This window comes from Dipodomys ordii, unplaced genomic scaffold (assembly GCF_000151885.1).
Source record: "Dipodomys ordii isolate 6190 unplaced genomic scaffold, Dord_2.0 Scaffold53, whole genome shotgun sequence".
NCBI classification, from domain to species: domain Eukaryota; kingdom Metazoa; phylum Chordata; class Mammalia; order Rodentia; family Heteromyidae; genus Dipodomys; species Dipodomys ordii.
Genome location: NW_012267269.1, coordinates 11,128,305 through 11,146,545, shown reverse-complemented (window position 1 = coordinate 11,146,545; position 18,241 = coordinate 11,128,305). Strand labels below are relative to the sequence as shown.

General features: G+C 36.3%; 1 protein-coding gene across 1 annotated transcript in view; it reads right to left on the bottom strand.

Moving 5' to 3' along the window:
* Positions 1-2,379: 2,379 nt before the first annotated feature.
* The window catches only part of Ift74 (intraflagellar transport 74), a 65,709-nt gene continuing 49,847 nt past the window's right edge, over positions 2,380-18,241 (bottom strand). Inside the window, exons 14-19 of the mRNA XM_013020774.1 lie at positions 16,442-16,539; positions 15,430-15,556; positions 9,562-9,725; positions 8,785-8,910; positions 4,295-4,355; positions 2,380-2,923 (exon numbers count right to left, since the gene is read on the bottom strand). Coding sequence (XP_012876228.1) covers positions 2,805-2,923; positions 4,295-4,355; positions 8,785-8,910; positions 9,562-9,725; positions 15,430-15,556; positions 16,442-16,539 — 695 coding nt within the window. The 3' untranslated portion in view covers positions 2,380-2,804. The remainder of the gene's footprint in view (positions 2,924-4,294; positions 4,356-8,784; positions 8,911-9,561; positions 9,726-15,429; positions 15,557-16,441; positions 16,540-18,241) is intronic.

Below are 18,241 nucleotides of genomic sequence, written 5' to 3'. Positions count from 1 at the left end.
CCAAATTACTACCATCTAGCCTCTTCTTCTAAGTAGTAGATATTTAAAACTTTTTCATTGTATTTCTAATTATATGTACATCAGAAACAATTATAAAAATGTCAAAAAAGCCAGAGGAAGAGTAAATCATCCACAATTCTACCACTCAGGAAAAAGAAAAACTTTATTAATAGTATATATGCATAAAATTGATCATTAAAGGATACAGTAAAAGAAAGTTCAAGAACACTTTAGAAAGAGAAGAAACTAGCTGGGTGATGGTGGCTCAGGCCTATCTTGCTAGCTACTCAGGAGGCTGAGATCTGAGGACCATGATTCAAAGCCACCTCAGGCTGATAAGTTGTGACCCTCTCATCTTCAGTTTACTACTAAAAAGCCAGGAGCAGAGCTGTGGCTCAAGTGGCAGAATGCTAGCTTTGAGCAGGAAAAGTTCAAGAACAGCAGCCAGGCCCTATAACTGGCACAAAAAAGCAAAAAATAAACAAAAAATATCAGTATGTGCAAATAAATTTTATGCTATGTAGATGGTATTTCAAGAAAAAGCTCATTTCGTTGGTGTCCTTTATTTTCTTTCTTTTTTAAGAGACCCACTCTGAGATTCCATCTTACCCCAGTTAGATTGGCCAACATTGTGAATTTCAACAACAAACATTAGTGAGGATGTGGGGGAAAAGGAACCCACAGCACTGCTGGTGGGAATATAAACAACCACTCTGAACAGCAATCTAGAGGTTCCTCAAGAAATTAAACATAAACAAAATGTGTTTGTGACTTTAGCTAAGTATCACTAGCCCACAATATTGTGAAGTTCATGTAATCAATCTGAATAAAGAAATTTTTAAAAATTAAACACAAAGTTGGGTGGCGGTGGCTCACACCTGTAATCTTAAGTACTCAGGAGGCTGATATCTGAGGATCATAGTTTGAAGCCAGTGGGGACAGAAAAGTCCCTCTGAGACTCTTATCTCCAATTAACTACTTAAAAGCCATAAGTAGTGCTGTGGCTTAAGTAGTAAAAATGCTAGCCTTGAGCACAAAGAGGCTCAGGGACAGTGCCCAGGCTCTGAATTCAAGCCCCACACATGACATAAACAAACAAACATAGATGTTCCCTACAACCCAGCCATACCACTCCTGGGCATCTACCCAGAACATCACAAGATACTGTAAAGACACTTGCACATCCATGTTCATTACTGTATTGTTCACAGTAGCCAAGTTATGGAAACAGCCCAAATGCCCTACAGTAGATAAGTGGATCCAAAAAATGTGGTACTTATACACAATGGAATTTTTGCACAGCTATTAGAAAAAATAATATGTCATTTACAGGGAAATGGTTGGATAGACCTAGAAAAGATCATGTTAAGTGAGGTAAGCCAAGTTTAGAAAGACAAACAGTACATGTTATCTCTCATATATGAAAGTTAGATCTAAAAACCCTGGGACATGATAAATTATATAGGACTACAGGTTTTCACACACAATGAGACCAAAGGAGGATACTTTTAGAGGAGGAAAACAAAGATGCAATGCTTATGTGACTCTGATCATATAAAAGAATATTTATCAAAACAACTCTAGGAAATTGAAACAAGAAGTTTTTTTTTTTTTTCCCCTTTATTGTTGCTTTTCTTTTTGTCTTGTTCAGTTACATGTTTTTTATGGTGGGGCATAGAAATGGTGGGACAAAGGGTGAACAAATGTAGCAGTGATACTCACAAGACACTATGTTGAAAATGAACATATAATTTATGAGTAGGGACGGGAGGGAAGGGGTGACATTGTCCAAAAAGAAATGCACTCTTTACCTGCCTTATGTAACTGTAACCTCTCTGGATATCACTTTTATAATAACCCTTAAAAAACTTTGTTTAAAAAAGAAACCAACATGTCTTTTAGAAACACTGAGATGTAGAGGTAGAAAATACGAACAAAAGGAAAACAGTTTTAGAGACTATGCGGGCCAAGGTGACTCATTCCTGCCCCCCAGGGAGGATACATCTGTAGTTATGATGTCTCCCAGACTCCTGTGAGCTGTGACATCTACAGTTCTACCCAGTCTGGCATTTCTTTAAACATTCTGATTTATGTTTGTAAATCAATCTATTTGCAAGTTCTCCTAAGAGTACAAGAATGATGCACATCCATGAAAAACGTAAGCCCACCATGCATGCAGCACTGCTTTCAAGTCTCACATCTTCATGACATTTATAAGTGAGAAAATATTAAGCTTAGGATATGAAGATTCAAAGGTTTTAATTCTAAGACTTTGGGATAATACATAAATGTTATATATTTACTTATGAACTTTATATGCTTGAATACACAGGGTTCATAAGGAATACAACTCAACACTAAAAACCGGCCATGTATCTTACTCTTTCCAGAAGCAATAATGGACAAAGTTAATAGGAGTGTTAAATAAAATCATGCTGCCCTTGTGTGCCCTAGAGTTGACACATGAAACAATTATCCCTGCTGCCACAGAGAGGCATACAAGCTACATGAATCTTCACGATCACTTTCCATTTCTTTCCCTCTAGGTTCTTGGAGATACTTTAATCACCCCATTATACAAACATAAACATCACAGAAAAGGAGATGACACTTTTTTATATGCAAACATTTTATTGAACTATTGTGTTATTTAAGATATAGCTCTCTTCAAAGAGGACACAAAAATTATGGCATTCAGAAACTTTAGGTATAACTCTTCAAGAGTAAGCTATTTTCTTTTTAGTCAGCTTGTACCAAGAAGTTTAGCAACGAAGTATCTCTGTAGGCCTCTGGTTGTTTCAGACTCAGTTTCTGCTAGCAGAATGGAGAGCTTCCATGATGGTTTTATTGTACTCTGCGATCTGCCTGGTCACATTTTTAATTATTGGCTGGTAATCACTCTCCTGACTCTTGGTTGCTATGACTAATTACACAAGTTAAGGAGTTAATGAAATATAATAATAATAATTAAATATAAAATAATCTGCCAATAAAATAATCTGTGGATCAGAAAGGAGATAAATTTTAAAGTGTAGCACAGAGTCAAAAGAGTAAGCATAAATTGAAGCCCAAAAGGTCAAGCAAAATTTGTTTCAAAAAAGTTTACCTGTGAATACTTTATTATTTAATGTTAGATATGTCAATCTAATTCTAGTCTCAGCACAATTAAATACTCAAAAAGAAGCCCAAAAGTTTCAACATTCTGGCGTCCACCCTGTTTCAAAACCACCTACTTTATCTTGCCTAAAACTAGAGTGCTGAACATCACACATTCTGGGACTAAGAACTAAGTTATACTACTAATGGAATAGAGTCCCTAGCATATTCTAGCTGGAAGCAAGCTGGGTACATGCTGCCTGGTAGCAGAAGTTCACCAGCATCCTAAAGAAGACCTATGCTACTACTGAGTCAGGATCTGGTTCTCTAAGAAACATTCTCTCTGAAGGAATCAAAGGGAGCAGGAGACAAATTCTACGAAGATGTTTGTTATAAATACATGTCCTCAAGAGCTTATGCCTCCCTATGATCACATGGGAAGGTACAGAAAATGAGACTTAAGCACCACCTTGTAGAAACAAAGTGAAGTTGAATTGGATGAAGAACTTGAAGATCAAACTTCTCATGGCCCTATTTGGTTATCTCCCTTCACTGGCTAGATTTCCAAGGTATAGCATACAACAACAAACTAATATGTATTAGTATACCCAGAATCTCCCAGTAACTCCATCTGAAGGAAATAATAACTATTTTAAAAGTGATAAAATTGAGGCTCAAAGAGTTTATGTAAACTGTGCAAACTCTACAACTTGTAAGAGTCAATATTTAAAATCTTCTGTCAATGGAACTGATCAAGATGCAGTGTACTCATAAATTGACATGTTGAATACTCATAAATTGACATGTTGAATTGAAATGCCTTTTATAATATAGGCTATTAAAGAGAATAAAATTAATACATAAAATTAAATCTCCTGACTCCAAAATCTTTATATTTAAAAACGAGGCTGTATGCTTTATGTGGCAACCCTCTAAATTGCCAATTACTCTGGCAATCACTACAAAAGTAAATACATACACATACATACACACAAACATATGCAACCACTTATGTATTTATTCACACACATATATATGCATATACACAACTATTGTAGAGTGGAAAATAAATATGATTTATTCTCACATATTACTCAGTGTTTTGAATATATTAGACAAATGTGTGCTGAACTGAATTCTACTGGAATAGCTGAATTCCTAGAACAAAATTACTCATTTGCACCATTTTAAAGGATACATTCTTTCATCACAAAATTATTTTGTTCATGGTGTTGCCACTTTCTCTCCAAATTTGTAAGCTAAAAACACAAAGGAAATATGTTAACGGATGCTCTTGTTCTAAATACATTACATACTCTTTTCAGAGGATAAGAAACAAAAACACTCAACTTAAAATCTTATCAAGTCCTTGCATTCTGTTGAGATAAAGCTAAGGTAGATAAAAACAAAACTGAGGAAAGATTAAACAATAGTAAATACATTAATACAATAGGGAATTCCAGAACAGGTTTTATTCTATATGTTTATTTTAATTAGAAAATATTTAAAGTGTTTATTGTACCAATGGAAATGCCAGCTGAAAGACAATTTATGATTTTCCTTTTCCTAAAAGAACTTAAAGAAGAAAAATGGAACATTATGGGAATCTCTCCTTGAAGTCTGGAAGTCTAATGCCACAAAAGTAATATATATTCTAACACTGTCAAAGGTTCAGCCACATAGGAAAAACTTCCTTATTTCCAGGGCTAAATTTCCTGTCTAACTTCACAACTGTGATAAGAGCAGAGCTGCAGTGTGAAGATTGTAAGTGGGTTTGTAAAAAGCTGGCACTGTTACAATAATTTCTGCATCAACAGGAAGCTAATGTGGATATTATATTGATGGTTGCTTCCTCAGAAGACAATTTTACTGTTATAGTATTAAATTGTTTTTCTGATTTAATTAACCTTGTAACTCTGGGTTACGGTCTTTCTTTTTTAAGATGCACATAGTTTTTCCCTAAGCAAGGGACTGTCTAAAAAAAATGAAACAATAATGTTCTGCTTATATGTTGAAAACAATGACCATTTAAAAAATTATGATATTGAAGCAACATTAAAAATATTTCTTTCTACTTTCATTTTAAAATTATTTTGAGGGTATATAAGTTCAGTTGAGATGTAGCCTCCATCCCATTTTTCCTTCTAAAGAGAGAAATTTGATAGAAGCATGACTCATAACTAATTAATGATGTGAATACATGTGTTGGTCATTAATACTATTAAATCAGAGCCATCTCCAGAGCAAATAGATACTTAAAGTTAAGATGGTCTCAGGGAAGCAGTCAGCATTCTTTGTTAGTAATCTCCAATAACTTTTACAAAGTCAAAGTACCAAATATTTTTCTCTTTGTTTTACCCAAAGAGGTGGCCTTCTTACAATGCAACAGAACTCTTGGGTGCTACACAAATAATGATATAAAACTCACATGTGTCACTAGGGCAAATTCCTTTTATATTATACATCTATGTTACTGGCTTGTCTTGAAAGAAACAATGAAACACAACCTACTTTGGAAAATCTGGGGTTTTTTTCACTATAACTTCCTTAAATTATGTTATTAAGAAATTCCCTACTGATATCAAAAGCCAGTTTTTAGTAAAAATGAAGATAAAAGACTGAGAGAAAAGGAGTTCAATTGATTGGGCAGGATTTACAGGAGACAACAAGAAATACAGAGAAGAGGCTAAAATTGGGGCTTATTTTATGATTTCTAGTTCTCAATAAAAGGAAGTAAAGAGATTAATTCTCATTGAATGTGCTGATTTAATGAGATAACAAGAAATACAGAGAAGAGTCTAAAATTGAGACTTATTTTATGATTTCTAGTTCTCAATAAAAGGAAGTAAGGAGATTAATTCTCATTGAATGTGCTGATTTAATATGGAATCGACAAGGTAGCCAGCGATAACTCTTAAATATAGTGTTTGTAACCAGGCACCAGTGGCTCATACCTGTAATTCTAGCTACTCAAGAGGCTGAGATCTGAGGATCACGGTTCACAGCCAGCCCCAGAAGGAAAGTCTGTGAGATTCTTATATCCAATAAACCACCAGAAAACTGGAAGTGGTGCTGTGGTAGAGCACTTGCCTTGAGCTGAAGAGCTGAAGGACAGCACTCAGGCCCAGAGTTCAAGCCCCATGACCAACAAAAATTTAAAAAAAAATTTTTAAATTAAGAATAGTGTTTGTCCAGTGCTTTCTACCTTACACTCAGCAGAAGACAAAGGGCAGCAGCTCAGAAACATTGGTATTTTTTTCCCTAAGAACTATTTTTTCCTCTCTTTTTTTTTTTGTACTGGGGATCAAACCCAGGACGTTGTACTTGGTAGGCAAGTGCTTTGCCACTGATCTACATCCCAACCCTCTAAGAACATTTAAGATAATATTTTTCCTATTTTTCTTCTCCACCATTCAGCTGCATTCCAAACAAACTATTTTGGCACATACAAATCTATATCTAATTTGTATTTTAGAATAACTGTCAGATCAATATAAATTGTGCAAATTAGTCATTTCTAAGAAGAGCTGAGACTTCTTTCAAGAAGAATATATAATGTGTCTTTTTATAAAAATGGTGTTTCCAGGCAATGAACAAGCTGATGCCAGACAAATGTCATTGTGTTTGCATTCACAGGATTCTTTCCCTTCTTGTGAAATAAACATTAGTGTATGAACAAAAAGGAAAATATCCTGCAAAGGTTCTCAGCCTGGTAAGGTGCACATTTATAACCCAAAGCACTTGGGAGGTAGACATCGAGAGGATTATAGTTCAAGGCCAGCCTGAACAAAAAAGTAATTATGACCCCATCTCAACACATAAGCTGGGCATAATGGAGCTCATCTGTGGTTCCAGCTACATCAAAAAGCATAAATAAGGCCCCAGTCTAAGGCTAGCCCAAAATAAAAATGGGAGACTATGTCCAAAAAGTAACCAAAGCAAAAAAGGCTGGAAGTGTTGCTCAAGTGGTAAAGCACCCGCTTAGCAAGTTTGAAACCCTGAGTTCAAACACTGGGAGTATGTGGACAATGGCAAATTAATATGACATATTATTGTATAAAAAAGGAGGAAAATTTTCATGTACTTCATTTATTAAGTCATATATACAAATTGCTAATGTGGACTAAACAGAATAGGTCAATAATCATTCTTTCCTGGATCATAATTATTGAATTGGTGTATTTGTAAAGTAACCATTTGTAAAGTACTTACTGAACAATCACTATGCAAGTTACTGGAGAGCGCTGGGGATAAAATGAACAATAGAAGCTGAGCTCAGTCCAAAACTTTACTTAGTACTCAGATCATTATCAGTAAGATGAGTGATTTAAAAAAAAAGTACTACAGTTACAAATGTGTGCATCTTATGTAAATGAGGATGACGTGATCCAAGAATTTCAACAATCATACTGCTCTTCATAGTAACCTAAATATTCAACTAAAAATGACCTAAATATCCAACAACAGGAATCTGGCTCCATAGATTATATCATGTAATAGAATATTATGTAGCAATTATGAACCTTTTTTAGCCAGGTGCTGGTGGCTTATGCATATAATCCTGGCTACTCAGCAAGCTGGATCTGAAGATTGCAGTTTGTAGACAGTTTGGCCAAAGAAGTCCCCAGAACTCTATTCTCCAATTAACTAGCAAAAATAAGCTGGAAGTAGAACTGTGACTCAAGTGGTAGAGCACTAGCCTTGAGCAAAAAAGCTAAGGGACAGTGCCCAGGCTTTAATTTCAAGTCCCAGGACACCTCACTGAAAGAATTTGAAAAATATTCATATAATATATATATATATATATATATATATGTATACACACACATTGACAATGTAAAGTACTTGTTAAAAATAAAAGATCTTTCAAAGCCGGGCGCTGGTGGCTCACACCTGTAATCCTAGCTACTCAGGAGGCTGAGATCTGAGGATCGTGGTTCAAAGCCAGCCAGGGCAGGAGAGACCCTGAGACTCCTATCTCCAATAAACCACCAGAAAACCGGAAGTGGCGCTGTAGCTCAAGTGGTACAGTGCATGCCTTGAGCTGAAGAGCTGATGGACAGCGCCCAGGCCCAGAGTTCAAGCCCCACGACCGACCAAAAATATAAAATTTAAAAATAAATAAATAAATCAAAGATCTCAAATAATACATACACTATGATACCACTTCTACAAATGCGTATTTCTGTATACATATAACCATATCTACATATATAATTATGCACATGTACACATGTACATATGATTATATGTATAGATAATTATGCACATCATGTGTACAGATATATAAATGTGTTTGCATACCATATGTATATGTAAATGGAATGTATATGTAAATGGACCAAGATGGAAACAAGAATTCTCTCTGATAAAATAGTAATTAGTTTTCAGAGTTTTACAGGTTTTCAAAGTTTCTGCATCACAAAAGTTTCTATTTAACTTTTGAAAATTTTTAAAGCTACTACGTAGTAATCATCATGGCTGTGCCCAGAACAATGCATAGAACTGGCCTAGCAAAGGCAAGAAAACAGTTCATGTGCTCCCAGAAGATGAGACAGAATCTGGCTGTCTAGAATGTACATAAAATAGGCAAAGAAAAAATGTTTTTGGGGAAAAAAGTACAGATGAGTATAGGAAAGATGAACTACAAAGAGAAGTGAATTCAAGGTTATTTTTAAGAGTTTTTACCTGAGAATGTGTCTCGTTTTCTTGCAACTGGGTTTTCAGCGCCTCATATTCTTCATTTAGAGTCTCCATTATTTTTTTAAAAGCATTCCTGCGTGTTGACAATATGGTTCTTTCCTGATGTAATTTCTAGATAGACCCAGAGAGAAGTAATAAACAGCCTATCACAAATTCTAGTAAGTCAATACAAGTCATATTTGGTTCAAATAATTTTAATGGTCATAGTCTGATAAAATTCTATCAAGATCATTACTGTTTAAAGACCTATTAGTAAAACTATCCTTCTACGTCATATTAATATTAACTGTATAAATAACTCAATTCCTGTTAGTGTATCTGTCCCTGCCCCACAATTTCTACTTTAAACTAATGAAAATTGCCACCGAGAGAGACTTGACATGCTAGCTTGGGACATGTGCCTTCAAATCTATGAATTACAAAACTTACATCTCTTGACATGCTTGATATTAGGTAATAGCTTAAATCTTGTGATTCAGTTTTTGCTCTAATTTTAAACTTTAATTCACTTAAAATTCCAACTACACATGTAGAGTTTTTAATCACTTTGTCTTAGTTTAAATGTCACATAAAGGCTGGAGGCATGGCTGAAGTGATAAAAAGGTTGCCTAGCAAACGAGAGTCCCTGAGTTCAAACCCCAGTCCACCACAAATCAAAGAGGAAAAACATTAGTCAACTGAAAATAAGTTCTACACGATAAATATAAATTAAAATCCAAAAAGCCCATCTAATTCTATTATAATTTTATAAGACAGCATTACCTTTTTCTTTTCTTCCCCTGATGATTTTAGGGCTGGTAAATCATTGTATGTCTCCAGATCAGCTTCTATTTGCTTAATTTTGACTTTCAGAGAATGCTGCTCCTCAGTCATCTTACTTTCCAGGAGCTCCATTTTCTGTAGATCCAGCTGTAAACGTTGACTGTCTGAAAGGAAAATAAAAGTGTATCCTCTTGGGAACCATCTTAACCTGATATATCTCATTTGTATATGAACATTATGATGATATTAAGTATTATATAATATTCAAGTTAAATAAATGAGAAGAGTAAAAACAGATTTTTAAGTTTATTATTCACCGAAATCTTTTCTTGTTTTATTTTGTGTTGTTTTGTTTTATGCTGTGACTGGGACTTTTATTCAAGGCCTGGACTTTGTCCCTGATCTTTGTTCAAGGCTAGTACTCTACCATTTGAGGCACAGCTCCACTTCTGGCTTTTTGGTGGCTAAATGGAGATAAGGGTCTCATGGACTTCCCTGCCTGGGCTGGCTTTGAGAAATCCTCAGATCTCAGCCTTTTGGGAAGCCAGGATTACAGTCATAAGCCACTGGCATCCAGCTCAACCAAATCTTTTTAAGTTAATCTAATTAAATTAATATTCCGGGCTGGGAAGGTGGCTCAGTGGTAGAGCGCTTGCCTTGCATGCTTGAGGCTCTGGGTTCGATTCCTCAGCACCACACGCTAGCCTTGAGCTGAAGACCTGAAGGACAGCGCCCAGGCCCAGAGTTCAGGCCCCACGACCGGACCCAAAAAAAAATATTTAATATTCCTTGAACATTTCCTTTCTCCCCCTGAAAAGTTTTAAAGCTAAACCACACTGACATATCATCAAATATGCATAACACGACTGAAATGCTGTTGCAAAAAAATTTAATCAGGATTTATATGTCTGCTTGGGTTGGAAACAGTTGCAACACAAAACAAAGCACTGGACAAGTCGCTAAGGCTATAGTGTTTTGATGTTCAAAAAAGGAAATGTACTTAGTTTATGGATATTTTGCCTGAAATAAACAGCTACGTAAATTTAAGTGCAAGTTTAATTTTCACATGTGCTAGGAGAATACATTTAAGAACTATATAGACTAATTTTTCTAGAGAAAAGGATAAAATGGTTGGTTGGTATAGGGTAAAGTTTATCTTCCTTTAGCAACAGGTCCCTATGAAAAGCTAAATGCTTCTCGAAGGGAAAAGACAGGAAGAGGATACAGTCCAGTTCCTTCTGATATGCTATGAAGTTCCAAAGTTTACCAAGCCATGTGGACAGAACAGCAAAATCTCAGGAGCAACTTTGACCTGGAGAAATGTTTCTGAAATATGCTACCATTAGCACATTTGTATACTCCCTGGAGTTTTCTTTCCAAAAATACAAACAAAAGCTACTCCTGACAGATTCCTTGCCACTGTCCATGCCGTACACCAGGGCTTCTTTTCTTTTATTCCGTTATAGACATTTTTAACCCAGCTGCCTCCCTCTCCCCCATATTTGTATATCACAGATATCCATTTGTGTAGTGACAGATTATAAAACCAGTACCAAGGATTTCTTTCCTCTACCCTTCTTCCCTCTAAAAGCAATTTTACTTCCTTGAGGTGATACTGCCTCATTAAAAAAATGTGATACCCTAAAAGTCAGGTGAGTCCCTACAATCCCAAAGTAAAAAAAGAAGGCTATCACAAGGGAAAATGTAAAATTCAGTATCTCCAAAGGTACACAGGAACATGTCTATAAACCTCCCATGGTGATTTTCACATAGGAGATATCTCTTGGGGGTAAGGGATGATAAAAGGGAAGAAAAGGAAGAAAAAGTCTAGGTTTGGTTAAAATGAGAAAAATAGATAAAATTAACTGTAAGGATCAAAGAATTCAACTAAAAAAAATAAGAAAAATTCCTGGCAAATCTTGACTATAGTAATAAACAGTATTTTATCTCCATTGAAGCTACTTGTCATTCTCTTCAACTGTGTATCTCTGAGAACACATAATGCCTCGTTTTTAAAGGAACTGTAAACACATAGTATAAAAGCAGGGAAGGAATACTAAGTTCTAATCAGTGAATTTGTTTCCTGGAATTGATATGTGCCTGTAAGAAATGAGTGTTTCTCAGTCGCTGTTACACAAAGATAGCTGATAGGAGGGAAAAGACCTGTTGAATATCAACCTTAGATAAATAAAAAGCATAAGCACTGTGGTCAAAACACAAAAGAGAGGTTTACTAGATGGAATAATAAAACACAAAATTCTTTACAGAAAAAAATGAAGCCAGGCGCCAGTGGCTCATGCCTATAATCCTAGCTACTCAAGAGATTTGAGAATTGCAGTTCAAAGCCAGCCTAGGCAGGAACGTCTGTGAGACCCTTATCTCCAATAAACCACTCAGAAAAAGCCGGAAGTGGCACTGTGGGTCAAATGGAAGAGTGCTAGCCTTGAGCAAAAGCAGCTCAGGGATAGCACCCAGACCCTGAGTTCAAGACCCAGGACCAGCAAAGAGAGAGAGAGACAGACAGACAGACAGACAGAGACAGAGAGAGAGAGAGAATGAACTATTTTAAAACATCCCTAGTCATACATGTCCCAAGAACTAAAATTAAGATCTTGAAGAATATTTGTGTCACTGAAGAATCACCTAAATGTCTTTGAATGGAAAAACAAATTTGGTGCAATAGAATGTAATTCCTCAGCCTCAAAGAAGAAAGAAATTCTGTCACATGCTACCACATAGAGGAACCTTAACGACGTGATAAGTGATAAAGACCCTAATCGCAAAAAAACAAAAAACACATACACAATATATGACTCCACTGATATGACCTATCCAAAGTAGTCAAACTCATAGTAACAGAAGTAGAATTCTGATTACTGAGATCAGAAGACAGGGAAATAGTGAGTTGTTGTTCCATGGGAATAAGGTTTCAGTTTAAAAGATGAAAAAGTTCTAAAGTTTCTGCTATCTAACAATAGATCATCTATGTTAAAAAATGTTAATTTATACAGTTAACCCTAATTCTGTACCTGTTAAAATAGTGAAATTTGTTGTGTGTTTAATGATGACAGAAAATAGAGTTCCAGTAAAGTTTATGCAAACTGAATTAGACTGTACCTCCTCTTGGTGCTTGGCATATAATTCAGACATACAAGTACAACTAGGACAAACAATCTCTAAACAAATCTCAATATAAAATATGCATAAATGCATAGATAACAGCAGCAGTACACCTGTACATCACTCTACATTCAATGGTATCCTAGTATATTCCCTAGTATGCATTTACAGGTCCACAATCTCTTATTTAGGAACTTTTGGACAGTTGTGTTTTCAATTACAGAATCCTTGGATTTTTACATGAAGAATGTACATTTTATTATCATATAGCTTATTCAACAGGGTTGGAGGCAAGTACCTGGACAACTACAAATACAAATAGCCACACTAGTCAATCAGGTTTGGTTTTGTTGCCAAGATCTTTTTGGATTTGGGGAATCTAGATAAGGTATTGTTATTACATTTCATGAATCTTTAGACATTTTAAATTAGCAAATATAACTAAATCTTCATTTCATATAATCTCACTGCCAGGAAGCCTAAGTATACAAATTAAAACACAGCTTAATTTCAAGTTACCAAGCATAAAGAACACCCACAATTAAAATCTATCAGCTTATAAGCCACACAAATTGTTCACATGACTTTATCCTAACATCCTTATGCTGAACTTGGTATGGTACATGTGTCTCTAATCTCCACCTACATCATCCCAATGGCAGCCACTAGACTCATACAGGGCCTTTGAGCATTAGCAATGTGTTCTAGCTGGGCTCTGGTGGCTTGTGCCTGTAATCTTAGCTACTCAGGAGGCTGAGACCTGAGGAGCACAGTGCGAAGCCAGCTTGGGCAGGAAAGTCTGTACAATCTCATCTCCAAAAAAAAAAAAAAAAGCAGGAAGTGGAGCTGTACCCCAAGTAATAGAGCATTAGCCCTGAGCAAAAAAAGTTCATGGACAGCGCCCAAGGTCTCTGAGTTTAAGCCCCAGAACTAGCACGAAAAATAAATAATTTTTTTAAAAAAAGGATTGTGTCTTCTCTGAATTAAAATGTCTCACTGATCATTTACAGGTTAAAATGGTAACAGATACCCTGAGTTAAATAAAAATACTAAAACATGCTGAAAAAACCTTTTCATTATGCATGTATTTGGAATTAAATTTTCTAACAGTGCTGCTCTACTTGCATGCTAGTGAGCGTTGTTGAATTCATTAGAGTTAAATATATCCTCAAGGACGTCCACTAATTACCTAAGACTGGTCTGCATATGTGGCCTTTGGTGTGCTTTTTCTCCCAGGTACTGGGGCAGGGGGAAAGGGCTGCACATGCTGGCTAAGCAGGCCCTCTACCACATGAGACATTCCTTTTTTGTCTTAGCTATTTTTTGGATAGGGTCTCACACCTGTAGACCAGAGCTGGCCTCAGACCCTGAACCTTCCACCCACACTTCTCATGTAACTAGGATTACAAGTGACCACCACCATGCCTAGGTTTGTGTGTTGAGGTGGGGGTCTCATTAACTTTTTGCTCAGGCTGGCCTGGAATTGTGATTTTCCTGGGAACAGCTAGGGTTACAGGTGTTCACTGTCATGCTCAGCCTTCCTTATGCTTACTTCCATGACAGCATTCTTTCATTCTATTACCAGTTTGTCAACCACCAGGCTCAAAGTTCCTTGAGAAAACTGATCTGCTTTTTTAAACCTCTGTATAAATAAAGATTCTCTCCCTGAGAGAACCAGGGCTCCCCTTCCCAACCTGGCCTACAAATACTTTAGACTCTCAACACAAATGGTTTCATTCTCCCTCCATCCACATTCAAAGATTTAAACAAACACCTACACAGTTCCAGGAGGCCAGGATGACCCAAAATTCCCTCCTGAGATGACTTGACAGTAGACTAGTGATCACTCTTTCAGAGATTATTTAGTAAAAAGGTTTTCACAACTATGAATCCTACCCCCACCCTCTGAATGTGTATATGCACATAGATAGATAGATAGATAGATAGATAGATAGATAGATAAATAGATAGATGAAGTGAAGGCCTTATCTTTGAAGTATAATCACTTCTGTAGGAAGATGGAATCCTAACTTCCTAAAATCCATGATAGCTAGCCTAATCAGCATTTACACCCTGCTGACCCCCTCACTCTTCCTCTAAAATCCCCAGTCGCTTCTACAAATTGAAGCTGAATTAAGTTCACATGGACCCCTTCCCTTCAGCACTACTAAATTACTGGTTAAAATTTTTCAGTAAGCTTTAGCTCCCAGCTTTATCTCTGAGGTACTATGAATTCAGACATGGAGCCAGCCCAGCTGATACTCAGTTATGATGGGCAACGTCCTCACAAATCCATAGGGAGTTGAAAACATCCTTGGTGGGAAATGTACTTAATACACTTGACCTACCTTACTTACCATACCTCAAGGTTAAGATTAAGCAATATAGTATGCTGTTATGTATTGACTGCTTACCCTCCTGATTGCAATGCTGCCTAGGTTCATGGCTTCTACTTGGCATTGTGAGAATCATACACTACATATTATTAGTTCAAAATTCAAAACAGAATCCCCAGTATTGCTCCAAGTCATTGTAAAATCAAATAAGTCAAAGCCATTATAAGTTAAGAGAGATCTGCACTCAATAAATGTTTCTCAATGGATGAAAATATGCCAAAGAAACTAATAAGCTAAGGGGACATGAGGCAATCAGAAGTTAGATCCTACCTTTTAAAAAGAATAATAATATAATTTTGAAGTTCCAATTTAAAAAAATGAAAAATATGAAAATCTAGGCCAGTTTTCTCACCTGAGGTCAGACTTCTAGCTGTATTTTGTGATTTCTGCATTTCAGTAGATTTAAAATTGAGGTCTTCCTGCATCATTTTTAGCTCCTGGTTGGTAATCGAGGATAACTGTTTCATATGATTTATATTCTATATTTGTAGAGAAATCAAAATAATAAAGAAGAAAAAAATGATTTATGAGGCAGGTGGTGGTGGTAGCCTATACCTGTAATCCTAGGAAGTGACACTGTGGCTCAAGTGGTAGAGCACTCGCCTTGAGCTGAAGAGCTGAGGGATAGCTCCCAGGCCTAGAGTTCAAGCCTCACGACTGACCCCCCCCCCCGCAAAAAAAAATCCAGCCCACCTGTAATCCTAGATACTCAAGAGGCTGAGATCTAAGATCTAAGGCAGGAAAATCCATAAGACTATCCCAATTAAAAATTCCCAGAAGTAGAGTTGTGGCTCAAGTGATAGAACACTAGCCTAGGGCAAAAAGCTAATGGAGAGTACCTAGGCCCAGTTCTGGTACATATACAAAAAAGATCATGTATTTCTCTCCATTAATTAGTACTACACACAGTAGATGCTCAAAACATTTTGTGGTAGATATTTGAAGATAATCATAGGCACATCTAGAAAAAAAAAGAATCTTTTTATTTAAGATACAAATTCAATGTATAAGTATATTAACATTTTCTAACAGAATGTCTAGGTTGTGCAATTTCCTGAGTAAACCTTCTACAACTTAGCTATATTAGCAGTGGAAGATAATCTTAATTATTCCAATAAGATCCTCACTGCTGAATGTTTACACTACACATGACATCCTCCCTCTATGTCCTAATTAGCCAATATTAAAATCAAGAATTCAAAGACATAAAGTGGCAAATAAGGCAATTTAGAGAAAAGAGTTCAAGTGAATTGTTCATGTTTGTGGTAAATTAGGACAATCAGCCACAGTAAAATCAGTGAGGCCAGCAGGCCTGGTGACCAGTACTCACCCATGAGGCCAGCAAGTCAGTGCTGGGTACTCACCTTGCTGCAGTGCTCCAAAAGTGCCACAATGTGGGCTTCTATCTGAGCCTTCCTCTCTATTTCCTGATTCTTCGTTTCCTCAAAACTCTCTATAAAAGCTGCCAATTGAAAAACAGTCCACTGTTGATAGAGTTAATACCATATCAACTCTGACTCTCAGGTCTAAGGAATATTTTTAAATTTTGAAAATAAGAAAGCCAGGCATCGGTGGCTCACACCTATATTCCTAGCTACTCAGGAAGCTAAGATCTGAGGATCTTGGTTCAAAGCCAGCATGGCAGGAAAAGTCTGTAAGACTCTTAAATCCAATAAACTACTAAAAAAAAAGCTCAAGTGGTAGAGTGCTCACCTTGAGCAAAAGAAGCTCAGGAAAGTGCCTTGGCCCAGAGTTCCAGCCCCAGGACTGACCAAAAAAAAAAAGAAAACAAATACAAATTTACTCAGTAACAATATACTTTCAGGACCATGACATGAGTGAACTAGAGAGTTATTCTATCTGCCCAAAGGAAACAGCTAATAAAACAGACCAGAAAAGATACATCTATAATTGTTAACACATCAATGGCCACCAGTTTTTTTCTGAAATTAATATTCCTAAATACCTATTTTCATCAGAAATTATAAAACTCAAATGCTGGCTTAATCTCAGAATAAATTTAATAGTCTATTATGATTATAAATACATTTTTTAAAATTATTCTTTTGTCTAACACAGAACTGGTACATAGTTTTGGTCTTATTTACATTCTTCAATTATTACTTCCAAAAAATAAAAACATAATAAACATTTTACTTGTTGTATGAGATAAACATGTTTGTTTTTGTCAGTCTTGGAGCTTAAACTCTGGGACTGGGCGCTGTCCCTCAGCTCTTCAGCTCAAGGCTAGCACTCTACTACTTGAGCTACAGTGTCACTTCCGGTTCTCTGGTGGGTTTTATGTTTGTTTTGTTTTGTTTTAAGAGGCTCACAGACTTTCCTGCCCAGGCTGGCTTTGAACTGCGATCCTTATTTCTCAGCCTCCTAAATTGCTAGGATTACAGGAATGAGCCACTGGCACCCAGCGGTCAGTCTTCTTTAACAGTTTCCATTTCAATATTTTTTGACTTGCACTTTTAACACATTTGTTAACTGAAATAGTCTTCAAAAAAGCACTTTTGATTTATTTTATTTCAGTTTGTTTGCTTTTTGAAACAAAGGCTCACTATGTAGCACCAGCAAGTCTAAATTGAAATTCTCCCACCTCAGCCTTCTAATACCTCCAAGGTATATGCAACTATATTGGGTGAGTTTTTATTAAATATGTTTGCAGGGAATCATAACCAGAAATGGGAAAAATCTGGAAGACATGCAGTCTTAATGTTAGGAATTATTTTAATTCATTCATTACACAAATGAACATTTGTTAAGGGACATCTACATGCCAGATGCTATAGTAGGTACTCTGTAGTTATTTCCAACTCTGTACAGTTATGACTCACCATTCCTTAACTACATGACTGCACACTTAATGTTTTGAAAAGAGAAGTTAATGAATCAATTTGAGATAATTTTTGTCATCTTCTAACATTGTAAAGAAGTGGAAGTTATTATTTAATAGCATGCCTCTATAAGAACTGACATCAGGCCTATAAAAACTTCAGGTTCTAGCAAAACGGTGAGTGATAATATGTGCTAATTTTTTTTGGGGGGTGGGGTCTGGTCATGGGGCCTGACTCTGGGCCTGGGCGCTGTCCCTCAGCTCTTCAGCTCAAGGCTAGTGCTCTACCACTTGAGCCACAGCGCCACTTCCGGCTTTTTTT